General features: G+C 34.9%; 1 protein-coding gene across 4 annotated transcripts in view; it reads left to right on the top strand.

Annotated features, from left to right (window-relative positions):
- The window catches only part of SPPL2A (signal peptide peptidase like 2A), a 61114-nt gene that overhangs the window by 36776 nt on the left and 10254 nt on the right, over positions 1–14084 (top strand). For 2 of the 4 annotated variants that reach the window (XM_047766359.1, XM_047766361.1), the window contains 7 exons: positions 3067–3163; positions 3590–3691; positions 5200–5281; positions 5822–5896; positions 10474–10530; positions 10719–10772; positions 11221–11323. In XM_047766359.1, coding sequence (XP_047622315.1) covers positions 3067–3163; positions 3590–3691; positions 5200–5281; positions 5822–5896; positions 10474–10530; positions 10719–10772; positions 11221–11323 — 570 coding nt within the window. The remainder of the gene's footprint in view (positions 1–3066; positions 3164–3589; positions 3692–5199; positions 5282–5821; positions 5897–10473; positions 10531–10718; positions 10773–11220; positions 11324–14084) is intronic. The other 2 variants (XM_047766360.1, XM_047766362.1) reach the window with 1 other exon arrangement.

Here is a 14084-nt window from a genome sequence, read left to right on the forward strand (position 1 = left end):
ATACTTATTTAGAGAATATTAGTGTAAGCTTTTGGTTTAGAAAACTGAGCCCCTAAAGTTAGTTTCAGCTTATTGTTTCTCCTGTCCTATGGCAACAATTTAAAAACTACACTTAAGGAGTTCCCATTGTAGTTCATCTGGTTAAGAACTGGACATAGTCTCTGTGAGGATGCTGATTCAGTCCCTGGCCTTGCTCAGTGGATTAAGGATCCAGCATTGCCACAAGTTGCAGTGTAGGTCACAGATGCAGTTTGGATCTGGCTTTGCTGTGGCTGTAGTATAGACTGGCAGCTGCAACTCCAATTCTACCCCTGGCCTGGGAACTTTCATATACCACAAGTGTAGCTGTAAAAAGAAATAACGAAATAAATAAAAACTACACTTATGACATATATTCCCAATTAGAAAAAGTTATTCTTTAAACATCATTCATATTTCAATATGTTGCTGGGATAGTGGCTATAATGGTGATGTTTGTATTATTATTGTGCAGCTAATTTTTCTGATTTAATTCTCAGCCTTCAGTTGTTTGTGTCTGACTCACAGTTGATATATATATAGTGGTTTTTGAAAAAAGATTTTTCTAACTTATCTTAAATCATGTTTTAATTTTTGGTAAGAAATTTCCTTAAACTCATTGCTCTTTAAAAAGTTGACCCAGGAGTTCCCGTTGTGGCTCTGTGGTTAACGAATCTCACTAGGAACCATGAGGTTATGGTTCGATCCCTGTCCTCTCTCAGTGGGTTAAGGATCCGGCGTTGCCATGAGCTGTGGTGTAGGTCGCAGACACAGTTCGGATCCCATGTTGCTGCTGTGGCTCTGGAGTAGGCTGGCGGCAACAGCTCTGATTGGACCCCTAGCCTGGGAACCTCCATATGTCATGGGTGCAGCCCTAGAAAAGACAAAAAAAAAAAAAGTTGACCCAGCTTATATCTGCAGTAATTAAACCTCACGATTATCCCAGGACATAAGATTTAATTATGACTCTGACAATGGTGTGTGTTATTGCAAGATTTAATACACCTTCAAATGGTTCGTTATGGCTAAAATTGTACCATGTCTTAATATATTTAGTATACTGAATTGCTCAGGTTCTCCTTACCATTTAAGTCATGCTCAAGAAAGTTACTAAAGATAGTTATATTAACAAAATTTTTTCTCATGCCTAATCACTTTCTTAGATATAGTGTGATATTGAATGAGACACCTTAAAACTCTGTTAGGGCCTCCAGAGCATGATTTTTACCAGAGTCTTCAATCTTGGGTTGGAAATCTTTGGTGGATGACTAAACAAAGTCAACTTGGCAATTTTTGACTATCTTATATTACCATATATATCCAATAATAAAAATACCAAATAATAAACAAAAAAGTAACTTGTCCAAGAATACTAGTTAAAAAGTGGTTATTGGAGTTCCTATTGTGGCTCAGTGGGTTAAGAACCTGAAATAGTGTCTGTGAGGATGTGGGTTCAATGCTTGGCCTCACTCAGTGGGTAAAGGATCTAGCATTGCTGCAAGCTACAGTGTAAGTTGCAGATGTGGCTCAGATCTGGTGTCACTATGACTGTGGCATAGGCCTGCAGCTTCAGCTATGATTTGCCTAGCCTGGGAACTTCCATATGCAGCAGGTATGGCCATAAGAAGAAAAGAAAAAAAAGTGGCTATCCCTGATTTGCTATCTCTAGTTTACTCTCTTTTTTTACCTATAGAACAGAGCTACAGTTTTCTGAAATCTAGTGGAATTTGCAAAATTCACATAAAATTTGAATTTCCATTGTGAAATTTTTCAGAAAGTTCAGAAAGTTAATACTTTTATTTTTGGCTGCGCCCACAGCATGCAGAGCTTCCCAGACCAGGGGTCAAACCTACACCACAGCACCAACCTGAGCTACAGCAGTGTTAACACTGGATCCCTAACCCACTGTGCCACCAAGGAACTGCATGAATACTTTTATTTTGTTTTAGAGTACAATATTTTTCCCCTTTTTTAGCAACACAGGGAGCAAATGGTTTTAATTCTAAATAATTCTCAAGTACATATAGCCAATATAGAAAAACATTTGTGAATTTTAGCTACCTTAGTATTGTATCTTGACAGAGAGGTTTGTTTAAGTGGATTTGGTTAGAATGTAACTTGGTGCAGCCACAATGGAGAACAGTGTGGAGGTTCTTCAAAAAACTAAAAATAGAGCTATTTATGATCTAAGTAGTCTCATTCCTGGGCATATATCCAGAAGGATGGAAACCATAATTAGAAAAGATACATGTACCCCAGTGTTCATTGCAGCACTGTTTATAATAGCCAAGACATGGAAGCAATCTAAATATCTATCAGCAGATGAATGGATAAAGAAGATGTCGTATGTATTTGAAATTATTACTCAGCCATAAGAAAGAGTGAAATATTGCCATTTACAGCAACATGAATGGACCTAGAGATTATCATACCAAGTGAAGTAAGTCAGACAGAAAGATAAGTATCACATAATATCACCTATATGTGGAATCTAAAAAAATAATAGAAATAAACTTATAAAACAGAAACAAATTCCAGACATAGAAAAGAAACTGTGGTTACCAAAGAGGGAAGGAGAGGAAGAGGGATAAATTAGGAGTATGGGATTAACAGATACATACCACTGTATATTAAAAAGATAAACAACAAGGATTTACTGTATTCCCCAGAGAACCATATTCAGTATCTCGTAATAACCTATAATGTTTAGGAATCTGAACACCTGAAACTAACACAATATTATAAATCAACTAGGTTCAATTTTTTTTAAATACATTTTTTTAAAAAAGAAAGAAAATGTAGAGCCAGTTTCAGCTCCTTAAGCACTTCTACCAGTGTGTAATGCAACTAAAACAATACATAAAATACCCACTCTTAAAACTCAACATCTAAATATTTTAAGTTTTGTAACCAATTCAGATTATGGTATGGTCAGTGCATTGAAAGTATCATGATTTGATAAGAAAGCTAAAGAATTAATATTAATTATATGAATATTTTCTTATGTTTCCTTCTGTTCTCATGTAATTTAGTGTCTTTTTTTTCTAGTTTATGTTATGATAGCAATTTTCTGCATAGCATCAGCGATGAGTCTGTACAACTGTCTTGCTGCACTAATTCGTAAGATAGCATGTGGACAATGCACGTATGTATCTCTTACGAGGAAGCCTAAATGTTGGTGTTTGTAATTTAAAATACAAGGGAAAGTAGGAGTATTTTAAACCTATGCAGTCCAATATACATGTCTCTATATACATTTAAATTAATTAAAATTAAATAAAATTTAAAATTCAATTGCCCCATCTCATTAGCCACACTTCAAGTGCTAAATAATCACCTGTGACTAGTGGCTACTGTATTGGACAGCAGAGATATAGAGCATTTTCATCATCATAGTTCTACTGAACTGTTAAATATTTTATTATGTAGCATTTGTTGTTCTTAAAACCAAGACTTTTAAGTCAGTATTTCAATCGCTTTCTTATGACTGTGGCTAACATTCATTTGTCATATAAGTGAACACTGTGTTTCATCTACAGGGTAAATTAACCTATTTCAATCTGTTTTTTAGGATTGTGTGTCGTGGCAAAAGCATTGAAGTGAGACTTATTTTTCTCTCTGGACTGTGCATAGCAATAGCTGTTGTTTGGGCCGTATTTCGAAATGAAGATAGGTATGAGTATTCATTGTATTCGCTTTTAGCTTAGACTAAGTGTGGATCATTTTGTATCTTGCCTCGATAATTATTCATTATGATTAATATAGATTTTTTTTTTGGTTTTTATTCCAGAACATCATAGTTTTCAAACAAGTTAAATAAAGTCTTAAATTTTAAAATAATTTTTTATTGAAGTATAATTGATTTACAATGTTGTATTAATTTTTCCTATGAAGCAAAGTTATTCAGTTATACATATATATGTGTGTATATATATAAAGTGTTTGTATATATTCTTTTTTTATATATTCTTCTCCATTATGGTTTATCACAGGATGTTGAATATACAGTTCTCTGTGCTATATAGTAGGACATTGTAGTTTACCTGCTCCATGTATAATAGCTTATATCTGCTAACCCAAACAAGCTAAATAAATTCCTTTATAAACAGATCTTGTGCTAATGGATTTGAGGATGTTGAGAAAAGTAAATATGAATTAGAATTTCAACATCTGAGCTGAAATAGGCTTCAAAAATATATTTAATTATTGTGTAGCCACACATTGGAGTGCAGTCTAGCTGTAAAGAATGAAGATCTCTGTGAACCGATGTGCAGTGATTTCTAGGATATATTTTTAAGTGAAAAAAAAAAAACGTGAAAGAGTATCTAGAGTACACTACCTTTCATGTAAATAGAAAGGAACTATAAGACAATATACAGGTATCTGTCCATTTACAAGAAGGATAACCAGAAAAAAAAATTAACAGTTTATTAAAACCTGAAAGAATTTGGAAATTTTCATCATGGCTCAGTGGAAACAAATCTGACTAGTATCCGTGAGGATGCAGGTTCGATTCCTGGCTTTGCTCAGTGGGTTAAGGATCCCGCGTTGCCATGAGCTGTAGGTTGCAGATGTGGCTCAGATCTTGTGTTGCTGTGCCTATGGCATAGGCTGGCGGCTACAGCACCCATTCAACCTTGAAACCTCCATATGCTGTGTGTTTGGCCCTAAAAAGACAAAAAAAAAAAAAAAACCTAAAAAAAATTTAATGGCCTAAAATTTGGAGCAAGGTTCATACAGTTGTAGACAGCTTTGGGCATAATTATCAGTTGGTAATTATTCATGTCAGTTCTTGATAGGGTATTGTTGCATTGCTCTTATTTCCTTTATATTTAGGTATCTGGATATGTATTACCATCATTATCCTTTGTTATAGCTGTCTTTCTAAAAAGAGATATGTAAATTCAAAGAGTAGGGATAAATATGCACTTAAGTTTGATATATGTTCTTCTGAGGTAGCCTTTCAACTTTTTCTTAGTATAATAGTATTCATTATTCTACCAGGACAGTAAGTTACTAAATATGGAGAATATAAGACGTTTTTTGTTATAATTGCTGCTTGATCATTCAATTGTCAAATTATAGCAATTGAACAGTATTACTGTAATGATCTGTTTCTTTTGAAAAGTTCCATCTAAAAATAACTAAATAAAACAATAGAGTAACTTCTTTTGATTTTAGGTGGGCTTGGATTTTACAGGATATCTTGGGGATTGCTTTCTGTCTGAATTTAATTAAAACATTGAAGTTACCCAACTTCAAGGTAAAGTATACTACTTTGCTAGCTAAAGTAAATTTTTCTTTTTAATGCAACTTTATTAAGGTATAATTACATATAATAAAATGTATTCATTTTAAGTGTACAGATTATTAAAATTTTATAAATATATAACTTTATAACCACCATCTCAATAAATTATAGAATATTTCTTGTCTCTTTGAAAGCTCCATCATGCCCTTTTAGCAGGCAGTCTTCAGCCCCAGCCTCAGGCAACCACTGACTTGCTAGCTAAAATATTTTTAGTTATTTATATAATATTCCAAATTCATAAAATCCATACAAGACTAAATATTACAGAAGAATATTTCTTTGATTTAGTAATTTTTTTGGTAAATAATGGGTTAAAGCAGATAAAAGTTTTAATGTGATTTGTAGACTAAAAGTACAAATAGTAATAAACATTAAATATCTAAAAAATAGTATTCAAATGTATGTTCACATGTTTATTTGTATTTGCAAAATAACATCTCCTAATTTAGCTATGGGAAATTTGACCTTTAAATTTGTTTCTTTCTTCACCAGTCATGTGTGATACTTCTAGGTCTTCTTCTCCTCTATGATGTATTTTTCGTTTTCATAACACCATTCATCACAAAGGTATGATTTTTTTTAAAGGTATGATATTTTTGAAATCCATGAGAAACATGCTAAAAGATGAAAATTTTAAATATGCTATCTTAGAGTATTCATTTTGTGGATGTTTATCACTGAGTGAGTTCTAATTCTTTAAGAATTGTTAATGACATTGGCCTTTTCATAGAGAATATTTCAAGCTTTTAGGCAATTCTGCAAAAAAAGTCTCATTGGTGTAAACATGAGAATGTCTATAAAATTTCTTCCTACCCATTTTTAAAGTAACTTTTCTTCTTTTTATGAAACAATAACTATTTGCTATAGACAATATAGACAGCAAAAAGAATGAAAGTGTTATTGCTACTTTCATTTCTGTAACTTTAGTGTGAGACTAAGAAAGGGCATCATACTGGAAGTCTGAACACTTAAAGTGTAGCTCTGTAACCTTGTAACCCTAGTTGCTAGTCACTTAGCCCTCAGTTTCCTAATCTGTTGAGTGAGGAAATATTGCTAGCATTCTATCCTCCCTTTCCATCACTAGAATTCTTCTGGATGCAATTGCTGGAACCCAACCTAACCTTTTTATATGAAAGAGGTCCCATCTATCCAGGATAGGTGCAAAGGCCAGGGTGGGGCTGGCCCCGGGAGAAGCTAGATCCAAGGAGCACAAGCACAAGCACCCTTTCTGCTTCTGCCTCTGTCTGTCTATTGATTATCTCAGGTTGGCTTTTTCTATGAGGTTAGAATCATAGCAACTGGAAACTCCTAGGTCATCTATTCCCACTTGTGCCTCTAGGTCTTCAATAAAGTCATGGTGCTGTTATTAGAATAAGGGAAAGTTGTTGGATGAGTGTGATAGTCCTTCATTATTTGCCCGTTTTTTTTTTTTAATTATAGTTGATTTACAGTGTTCTTCCAATTTCTACTGTACCACAAAGTGAGCCAGTCATACATATATATACATCATTTTCTTATATTATCTTCCATCATGGTCTATCCCAAGAGATTGAAAAGACCATGTGCTATACAGTAGTGCCCAATTTTGCATATTTTTTTATTTTATTTTATGGCCGCATCTTCAGTCTATGGAAGTTCCCAGGCCGGGGGTTGATCTGAGCCCCTGCAGTTAGATTATGAACCCTCTGTACATGGCAGGAACTCATAGTAGTGCCCAGTTTTAATTCTTTAACTTTACCCACTTTGAGACTTTTTTTGTAACTTTATATAATTTCTTTATCCTTTTCATGCTTATATTTTTAATATTTGATATTATAATCACTGCTTTTTTCTCCAGTGGTTCCTCATCTATTCTTTCACCCCTTCTGTCTGAAATCTCTGAATTTTTTATATTTGCTGTAATAGCATAAGACAAGCATGTGTTCTCTTGGAAAGCTAAAATGTAGTTAAAGGTTCCAAATTACAGCTACCCAAATCATTTTGCTAGCACTTTTCCATGTTTTAATGATGAACCATCTGGCTCATTGACTTCATTTGCAATAGTAACCTAAAAAAAGCATGAAATTGGTATTATGGATTATTAAAAAAATTGTTCGTTTACTAAAACTAAAGTTCTGTCTAAATCTGTTCCAACTGTGTCAGTTTATTTGGTTCAAAAAGTGTTTTAAGGCGTTCCCAGGAGCCTAGCAGGTTAAGGATCCACCGTTGTCACTGCTATGATGCAGGTTCAATCCCTGGCCTGGGAACTTCCACATGCGGTGAATGTGGCCAAATAAATAAAGTAAATAAATAAATGAAAATAATTTTTCCCTTGTTTTAACAATAGTATCACTTTATAAATGCCAAAAATGTCTGCCAGCAAACTGTTTCCATTTTCTACACATAAAAAAAGTTTCAGGATTTTTAAGGTTATATGATAATAAAAATGTTTTTGAGTCTTCTTCTGTGCTTAGGGAATTTTTCTATTTTATTTTATTTTATTTATTTATTTGTTTGTTTGTTTGTTTATTTATTTATTTATTTTGTCTTTTTAGGGCCGCACCTGAGGTATATGGAGCTTCCTAGGCTAGGTATCTAATTGGAGCTGTAGCTGCCGGCCTATGCCAGAGCCATAGCAACACCTGAGCCTTGTCTGTTACCTATACAACAGCTCATGGCAATGCCTGATCCTTAACCCACTGAGCAAGGCCAGGGATTGAACCCGCAACCTCATGGTTCCTAGTTGGATTTGTTTCCGCTGCACCAAGACTGGAACTCCTTGTTTAGGGAATTTTTCATCTTCTCATCTTCTTTTTCTCAATCTCAGTTCCCACTGACTAGAAATGTGCTTTCTAGTAATCTGATCCAGTGGAAAAGATGGAAGTGCTCTTTGGAATTCACTGTTGTAAATTTACCTTTAACACATTCTTCTCAGTCTGGTTTGTTTGTTAGGTAACTCAAATTGAAAATCAGATGTGAGTTATGATTTTTTTTTTTGGCTTTCACTGAGAATTTCAAGAATTAAATATTGGATGTCCTAAATATGTTCTTTTATTTATTTATTATTTTTGCTTTTTAGGGCCACACCTGTGGCATATGGAAGTTCCCAGGCTAGAAGTCTAATCAGAGCAACAGCTGCCTGCCTACACCACAGCTCACAGCAACACTGGATCCCCGACCCACTGAGCAAGGCCAGGGATCAAACCCACATCCTCGGATACTAGTCAGATTTGTGTCCACTGCACCACAACAGGAACTCCCTAAACATGTTCTTGACCCTGGTATGAGTAGACTTTTAATGAGTTGGCAGGCAGATAGAATAGGACTATAGGTAATAAGAGTCTTCATTTTTTTTTCATCCACCACCATATTGGTATAGTATCTTGCAAATAATACTTACTCATATATCTTTGAATGTATGAGAGGATGTCAGTGGTGGTCTTCAGTTAAATGTTTTAAATAACAATGAGAAAATGAACCAGAATAAACTTTTTTCCTGGAAATTGAATTGCATCATGGGAGTTTGCCATAAGGAACTGTATTTAATATTAGTTAGTTTGCATAAGCTCCTGTGATTTAACCCTTCTGTAACCTGAAGCTTAACATGAGTAAAAAGATTTCTGTAGTTAGGGATTTTTATCCTTTTCTACTCAGCTCAGATATCAGTGAAATCCTCTTAAAGATACTCAAGTAATTTCTCTTACACAGCCCACCTACATGATAAATATTACAGTTAATTAAATTTTCCTAAAATTTAGCATTTATTTATCTTCACACTCCCTGTTTGGGGCATGTATTTATCATAATATGAAGCATAACATGGGTACTCCTGCAGTCTTAGCTCGCTACATCTTAATATTCCCCTTCTCCCCAACAAACTTGGCTGTCAGGAAAGAACTTTTTTTTTTTTTTTGTCTTTGTTGTTGTTGTTGTTGTTGTTGTTGTTGTTGCTATTTCTTGGGCCGCTCCTGCGGCATATGGAGGTTCCCAGGCTAGGGGTTGAATTGGAGCTGTAGCCACCGGCCTACGCCAGAGCCACAGCAATGCGGGATCCAAGCCGCGTCTGCAACCTACACCACAGCTCACGGCAACGCCGGATCATTAACCCACTGAGCAAGGGCAGGGACCAAACCCGCAACCTCATGGTTCCTAGTCGGATTCGTTAACCACTGCGCCACGACGGGAACTCCAGGAAAGAACTTTTTAATGAACTTCTCTCACAGCTCACATAAAAAGACCTTAGGCATACACAGGAAAAAATTTACCTAAAGTTAATGTTTGGATTGGGGCATAAAAAGCTGGCATGGCTGAAACTGGACAGGACTTAAGCTAGAGAAGCTTACCAACTTCTCTGGGGCTGAGTCTTTTCAAGTTTGGCTTCATTGTTACTGTGGATAACAGCCAGAAGGTCAAGTATGTATTTATTTCAATAAAGTTACCAATATTTATTACAAAGCTAAATATAAAAAACATTAGTATTTCTTGTGGCCCTATTCATTTTTATTGCTAAAAATGACCAAGGACATATAGTGTATGACATAATATAACTAAAAGCACCTAAAATGTATAGCCCATTAGAAATGCTAGAATTACTTGTTAGTATAAATCAGCACTCAAATGTTCAGTTGAATAGTAGTGTGGTTTATCTGTCAGTTTCTGATAATTATTGGGCTCTGATAAAGTGGAGCACATGCTAGGTGAAATTTGTTGTAGATGATTCTAATTTTTGCTATTTACAAAAACTTTTAGAAAAAGCACTCTATAGCCCCCCCCCTTTTTTCTGTTTTTTTTTTTTTTGCCTTTTCTAGGGCTGCTCCCATGCAGCATATGGAGATTCCCAGGCTAGGGGTCTAATCGGAGCCGTAGCCACCAGCCTACACCAGAGCCACGGCAACACCATATCTGAGCTGCATCTGCAACCTACACCACAGCTCACAGCAACGCCGGATCCTCGACCAACTGAGCAAGGCCAGGGATCAAACCTGCAACCTCATGGTTCCTAGTCAGATTCATTAACCACTGTGCCACAACAGGAACTCCTATAGCCCATTTTTCATCAGTTTACACTAGACCCTAAGCCATGTGATCAAATTATTCTTAAATACTGGCAGATTTTTCTTTTTAAGTGATTGAATAGTTTCTTTCACCTTTCTTCTCAATTTTAGAATGGCGAGAGTATCATGGTTGAACTTGCAGCTGGACCTTTTGGAAATAATGAAAAGGTAGGGATAGCAATTAAATATAAAGGGCTGCCAGTGTGTGTGTCCAGTTAATAATTTTGCCTTCTTATGTGAGTCATTGGTCATGTAGTGCATGTTAAGGTATTGTAAAACTTTATTTCTCACAAAATATAGCCCTTTTATTAGTATTCTAAATTATTAAATACCTATTGACTTGGGTTTCATCCTAGAATGATGGAAACTTGGTGGAAGCCACTGCTCAACCCTCAGCTCCCCATGAGAAAGTAAGGATTGTATTTCAGATATGTTCATTGGACTTTAAATCATACCCTCTGAGATAAGACTCTTCTTTGGGGGAAAAAAAATCCAGATCGATTACCAAAAAAAAAGAGGAAAAAAATCTGTTTCAAGGCCTGAGTCCTATTTTCGTAAAAAGGGAAGAAAAAAAAAAGTTAGTTGTGGGAATACTGGATTAATACTGTTAACCCTACATGTGTGTTGGGTTTTGTTTTCCCAAAACCACATACCTATTTCTTTCAAGTTTTCTATACATTCAGAGTATATATGTCTAATTTATGTTCTCTAATTTCAAGCTTTCTCAAATGTTAATTTTAAAATGTTAATTATTCTAATATCAATCCTTCTTTTTCTAAAGATGTGGGTAAAAATTCCTAAGAGATTTATTGGTGGCCTCTTTTTTGTTTGTTTGTTTGTTTGTTTTTATAATTACAGTTACCAGTAGTCATCAGAGTACCAAAGCTGGCCTATTTCTCAGTAATGAGCGTGTGCCTTATGCCAGTTTCAGTATTGGGTTTTGGAGACATTATTGTACCAGGTAAGCAATTGTTTGTAACAATTTGAGAAAAAATATGATGGTTTAAAATTGTCAAATGTATAGATAGTATCTCTTAAAAGTTACCTACTCTATATTAAGTATTTTTGGCTGTCTCTAGAGCTGGAATCAGTGACAAAGATGGAGAAAAAGTGTTTTGAGGGGTGGAAGAAAGCTCAAATGGTGACAACCAAAGTATATCTCCCATGGCTCAAAAAGTGTTTTAGAGGAAGTAACTAGGGTCAGTTTGACCTTTTTCCCAAGAAAGTATATATCAAATCCCCTTTTTAAAGGTGAATTTAATAATAACAAATGTATTATAATTTCTATTACTTGTATTTTAAAATAATAGCAATGTTCTAGGAAAATTAGTTTAGGAATTAGTTACTAAGCAATGTCCTGATAATGAGGAGGAACATTAGAATGCCACCTTGCAGGGCACTATAATACCAACAGCATATGGTGGAATTTATCACCTTCTCCTAGCATGTCTTCTCTGTCAGTTACTGCAGTTCTGTGTTATTTTCCTCTCTGTGCAACCTGTAAACTTAATCCCAGCCCAGGAATAATATAGCTTAGAAATAATTAATAATGTTTCTCAACTGAGTGTTTGTCTTCCCCACTTTTCATACAGTTTCCTTCTGCACTAACTACCTGTGGCTGGGTAAAGAGTACTGACCCTTCTGAAAAAGCCCTTTCATTGATATAGTAGAAGCTGGGTAGAGAGAGAAACAAAGTGTTGCCATGTGAGCTGGATGAAGAGTCCAGTGTAGCTGCTCTCTTATTTCAGTGAGCCTCTATTCACATAATTAGGAGTTCCCGTTGTGGCTCAGTGGTTAACAAATCCGATTAGGAATGATGAGGTTTCGGGTTCAATCCCTGGCCTCACTTAGTGGGTTAAGGATCCGGCGTTGCCGTAGGCTGTGGTGTAGGCCGAAGACACGGCTCGGATCCCACATTGCTGTGGCTCTGGCGCAGGCTGGTGGCTACAGCTCCAATTAGACCCCTAGCCTGGGAACTTCCATATGCCATGAGAGCAGCCTTAGAAAAGGCAAAAAGACAACACCACCAAAAAAATTAACATAATTAATAAAGTAGGGAAAGCATTCTATTGAATAACCTTAAGATTTCTTTAAACTTAAACCCAATTTTACCAGTTCCACATCATGTCCTATAAAAAGCTTATATATAGCATGTATCATAGACTTGGTGAAAATAGTGTGACAGTGTGTAAATATTGCATTCTTAAAGTAAAATGTTTAAGGCCCCTACAAAGCAGAGTTTCTGACAGTATGTGACTTAATTCTAAAAGCTAAATTCTAATTTTAGGGGTGGGTATCACTGTTTGTAATGTATCGAAATGTGATTAAACAGCAAATAACAAGGAATACCAAGAAACTTATTTGATTAATTATCTAGGGACCAAAACTAATTCACTGAAACAACCCATAAAGATAGTACATTTTTTTCTGAATTTTTTAGGCAATTGAATGTCATTCTTACATTTTCATAATAGTGTTTACTAAATAAATAAAGTAATAAAATGGGTTGTTTCCATATACTTGCTTGCTTACAAATGAGGGTTATTTGAACTCTATGTTAAATTCTAAATTACTTCCTTCTTGTAGGAAGGGAGAGTTCTTTGATCATAACTTGAAATTGTCTTCCTTGATGCTCTTCCTTGATACATTTAAATATTTTTCTCAACACTAGAGACCAAATGGACTAGAGACATATATAGAATATTCCATATAACAACAGAATGTACATATTATGAAGCACACATTAAATGTTTTCTAGGATAGAGTATATGTTAGGACACAAAACAAATCTTAACAAATTTAAGATTGAAATCATTATTTCCTTTCCACTGTATATTTCCTGACCACTGTAGCACAAAACTAGAAGTCAATAACAGGAGGAAAAATGGAATATTCACAAATACATAGAAATTATTAACTTGTCCATAGAAAAGAAAATCATGGACTTAGAGAGTAGACTTGTGGTTGCCAAGGGGGTGGGGGAGGGAGTGAGATGGATTGAGAACTTGGGGTTAATAGGTGCAGATTACTGCCTTTGGAATGGATAAGCAATGAGGTCCTGCTGTATAGCACTGGGAACTGTATCTAGTCACAAGGGAGCATGATAATAAAGTTTTCTAAAAAAAAACAAATACATGGAAATTAACACACTCCTAAACAATAAGTAGATCAAAGAAAATATTAAAAGAGAAGTAAAAAACTTGTCGGGAGATGGTGAAAAGAGAAACACAACATTTCAAATCTTATGGGATGCAGCAAAAGCAGTTCTAAGAAGAAATTTTATAGCAATAATCTTATAGATCTCAAATATACAACCTTTCTTTACACCCACAAGGACTAGAAAAAGTGGAACAAACTAAACCCAGAGGTAGCAAAAGAAAGGAAATAATAAAGATTAGAGCAGAAATAGAGAAAGGAAAATAATAGGAAATATTTAAAAAAGAAGTTGATTCTTTAAAAAGATAAACAAAATTGACAGACCTTTAGGTAGATGAACCAAGAAAAAAAGAGAGAGGTTTAATGAAAGAGGAGACATTACAGCTGATACCACAGAAATATAAAAAAAATTTCTCCAGGACATAGAATATTAAGCAGCTAGTAAAACTCATGTTTTTAAAGTTTGCTTAATGGCTTAGGAAAATATTTAATATATGGTATTAAGTTTTTCAAAATCAGCGTATAAAATTTTGTCCAGAATTCAATTTAATGTTCTAATGATGCAA

Source organism: Phacochoerus africanus, chromosome 2 (genome assembly GCF_016906955.1).
Source record: "Phacochoerus africanus isolate WHEZ1 chromosome 2, ROS_Pafr_v1, whole genome shotgun sequence".
In the NCBI taxonomy this organism is placed as follows: Eukaryota; Metazoa; Chordata; class Mammalia; order Artiodactyla; family Suidae; genus Phacochoerus; species Phacochoerus africanus.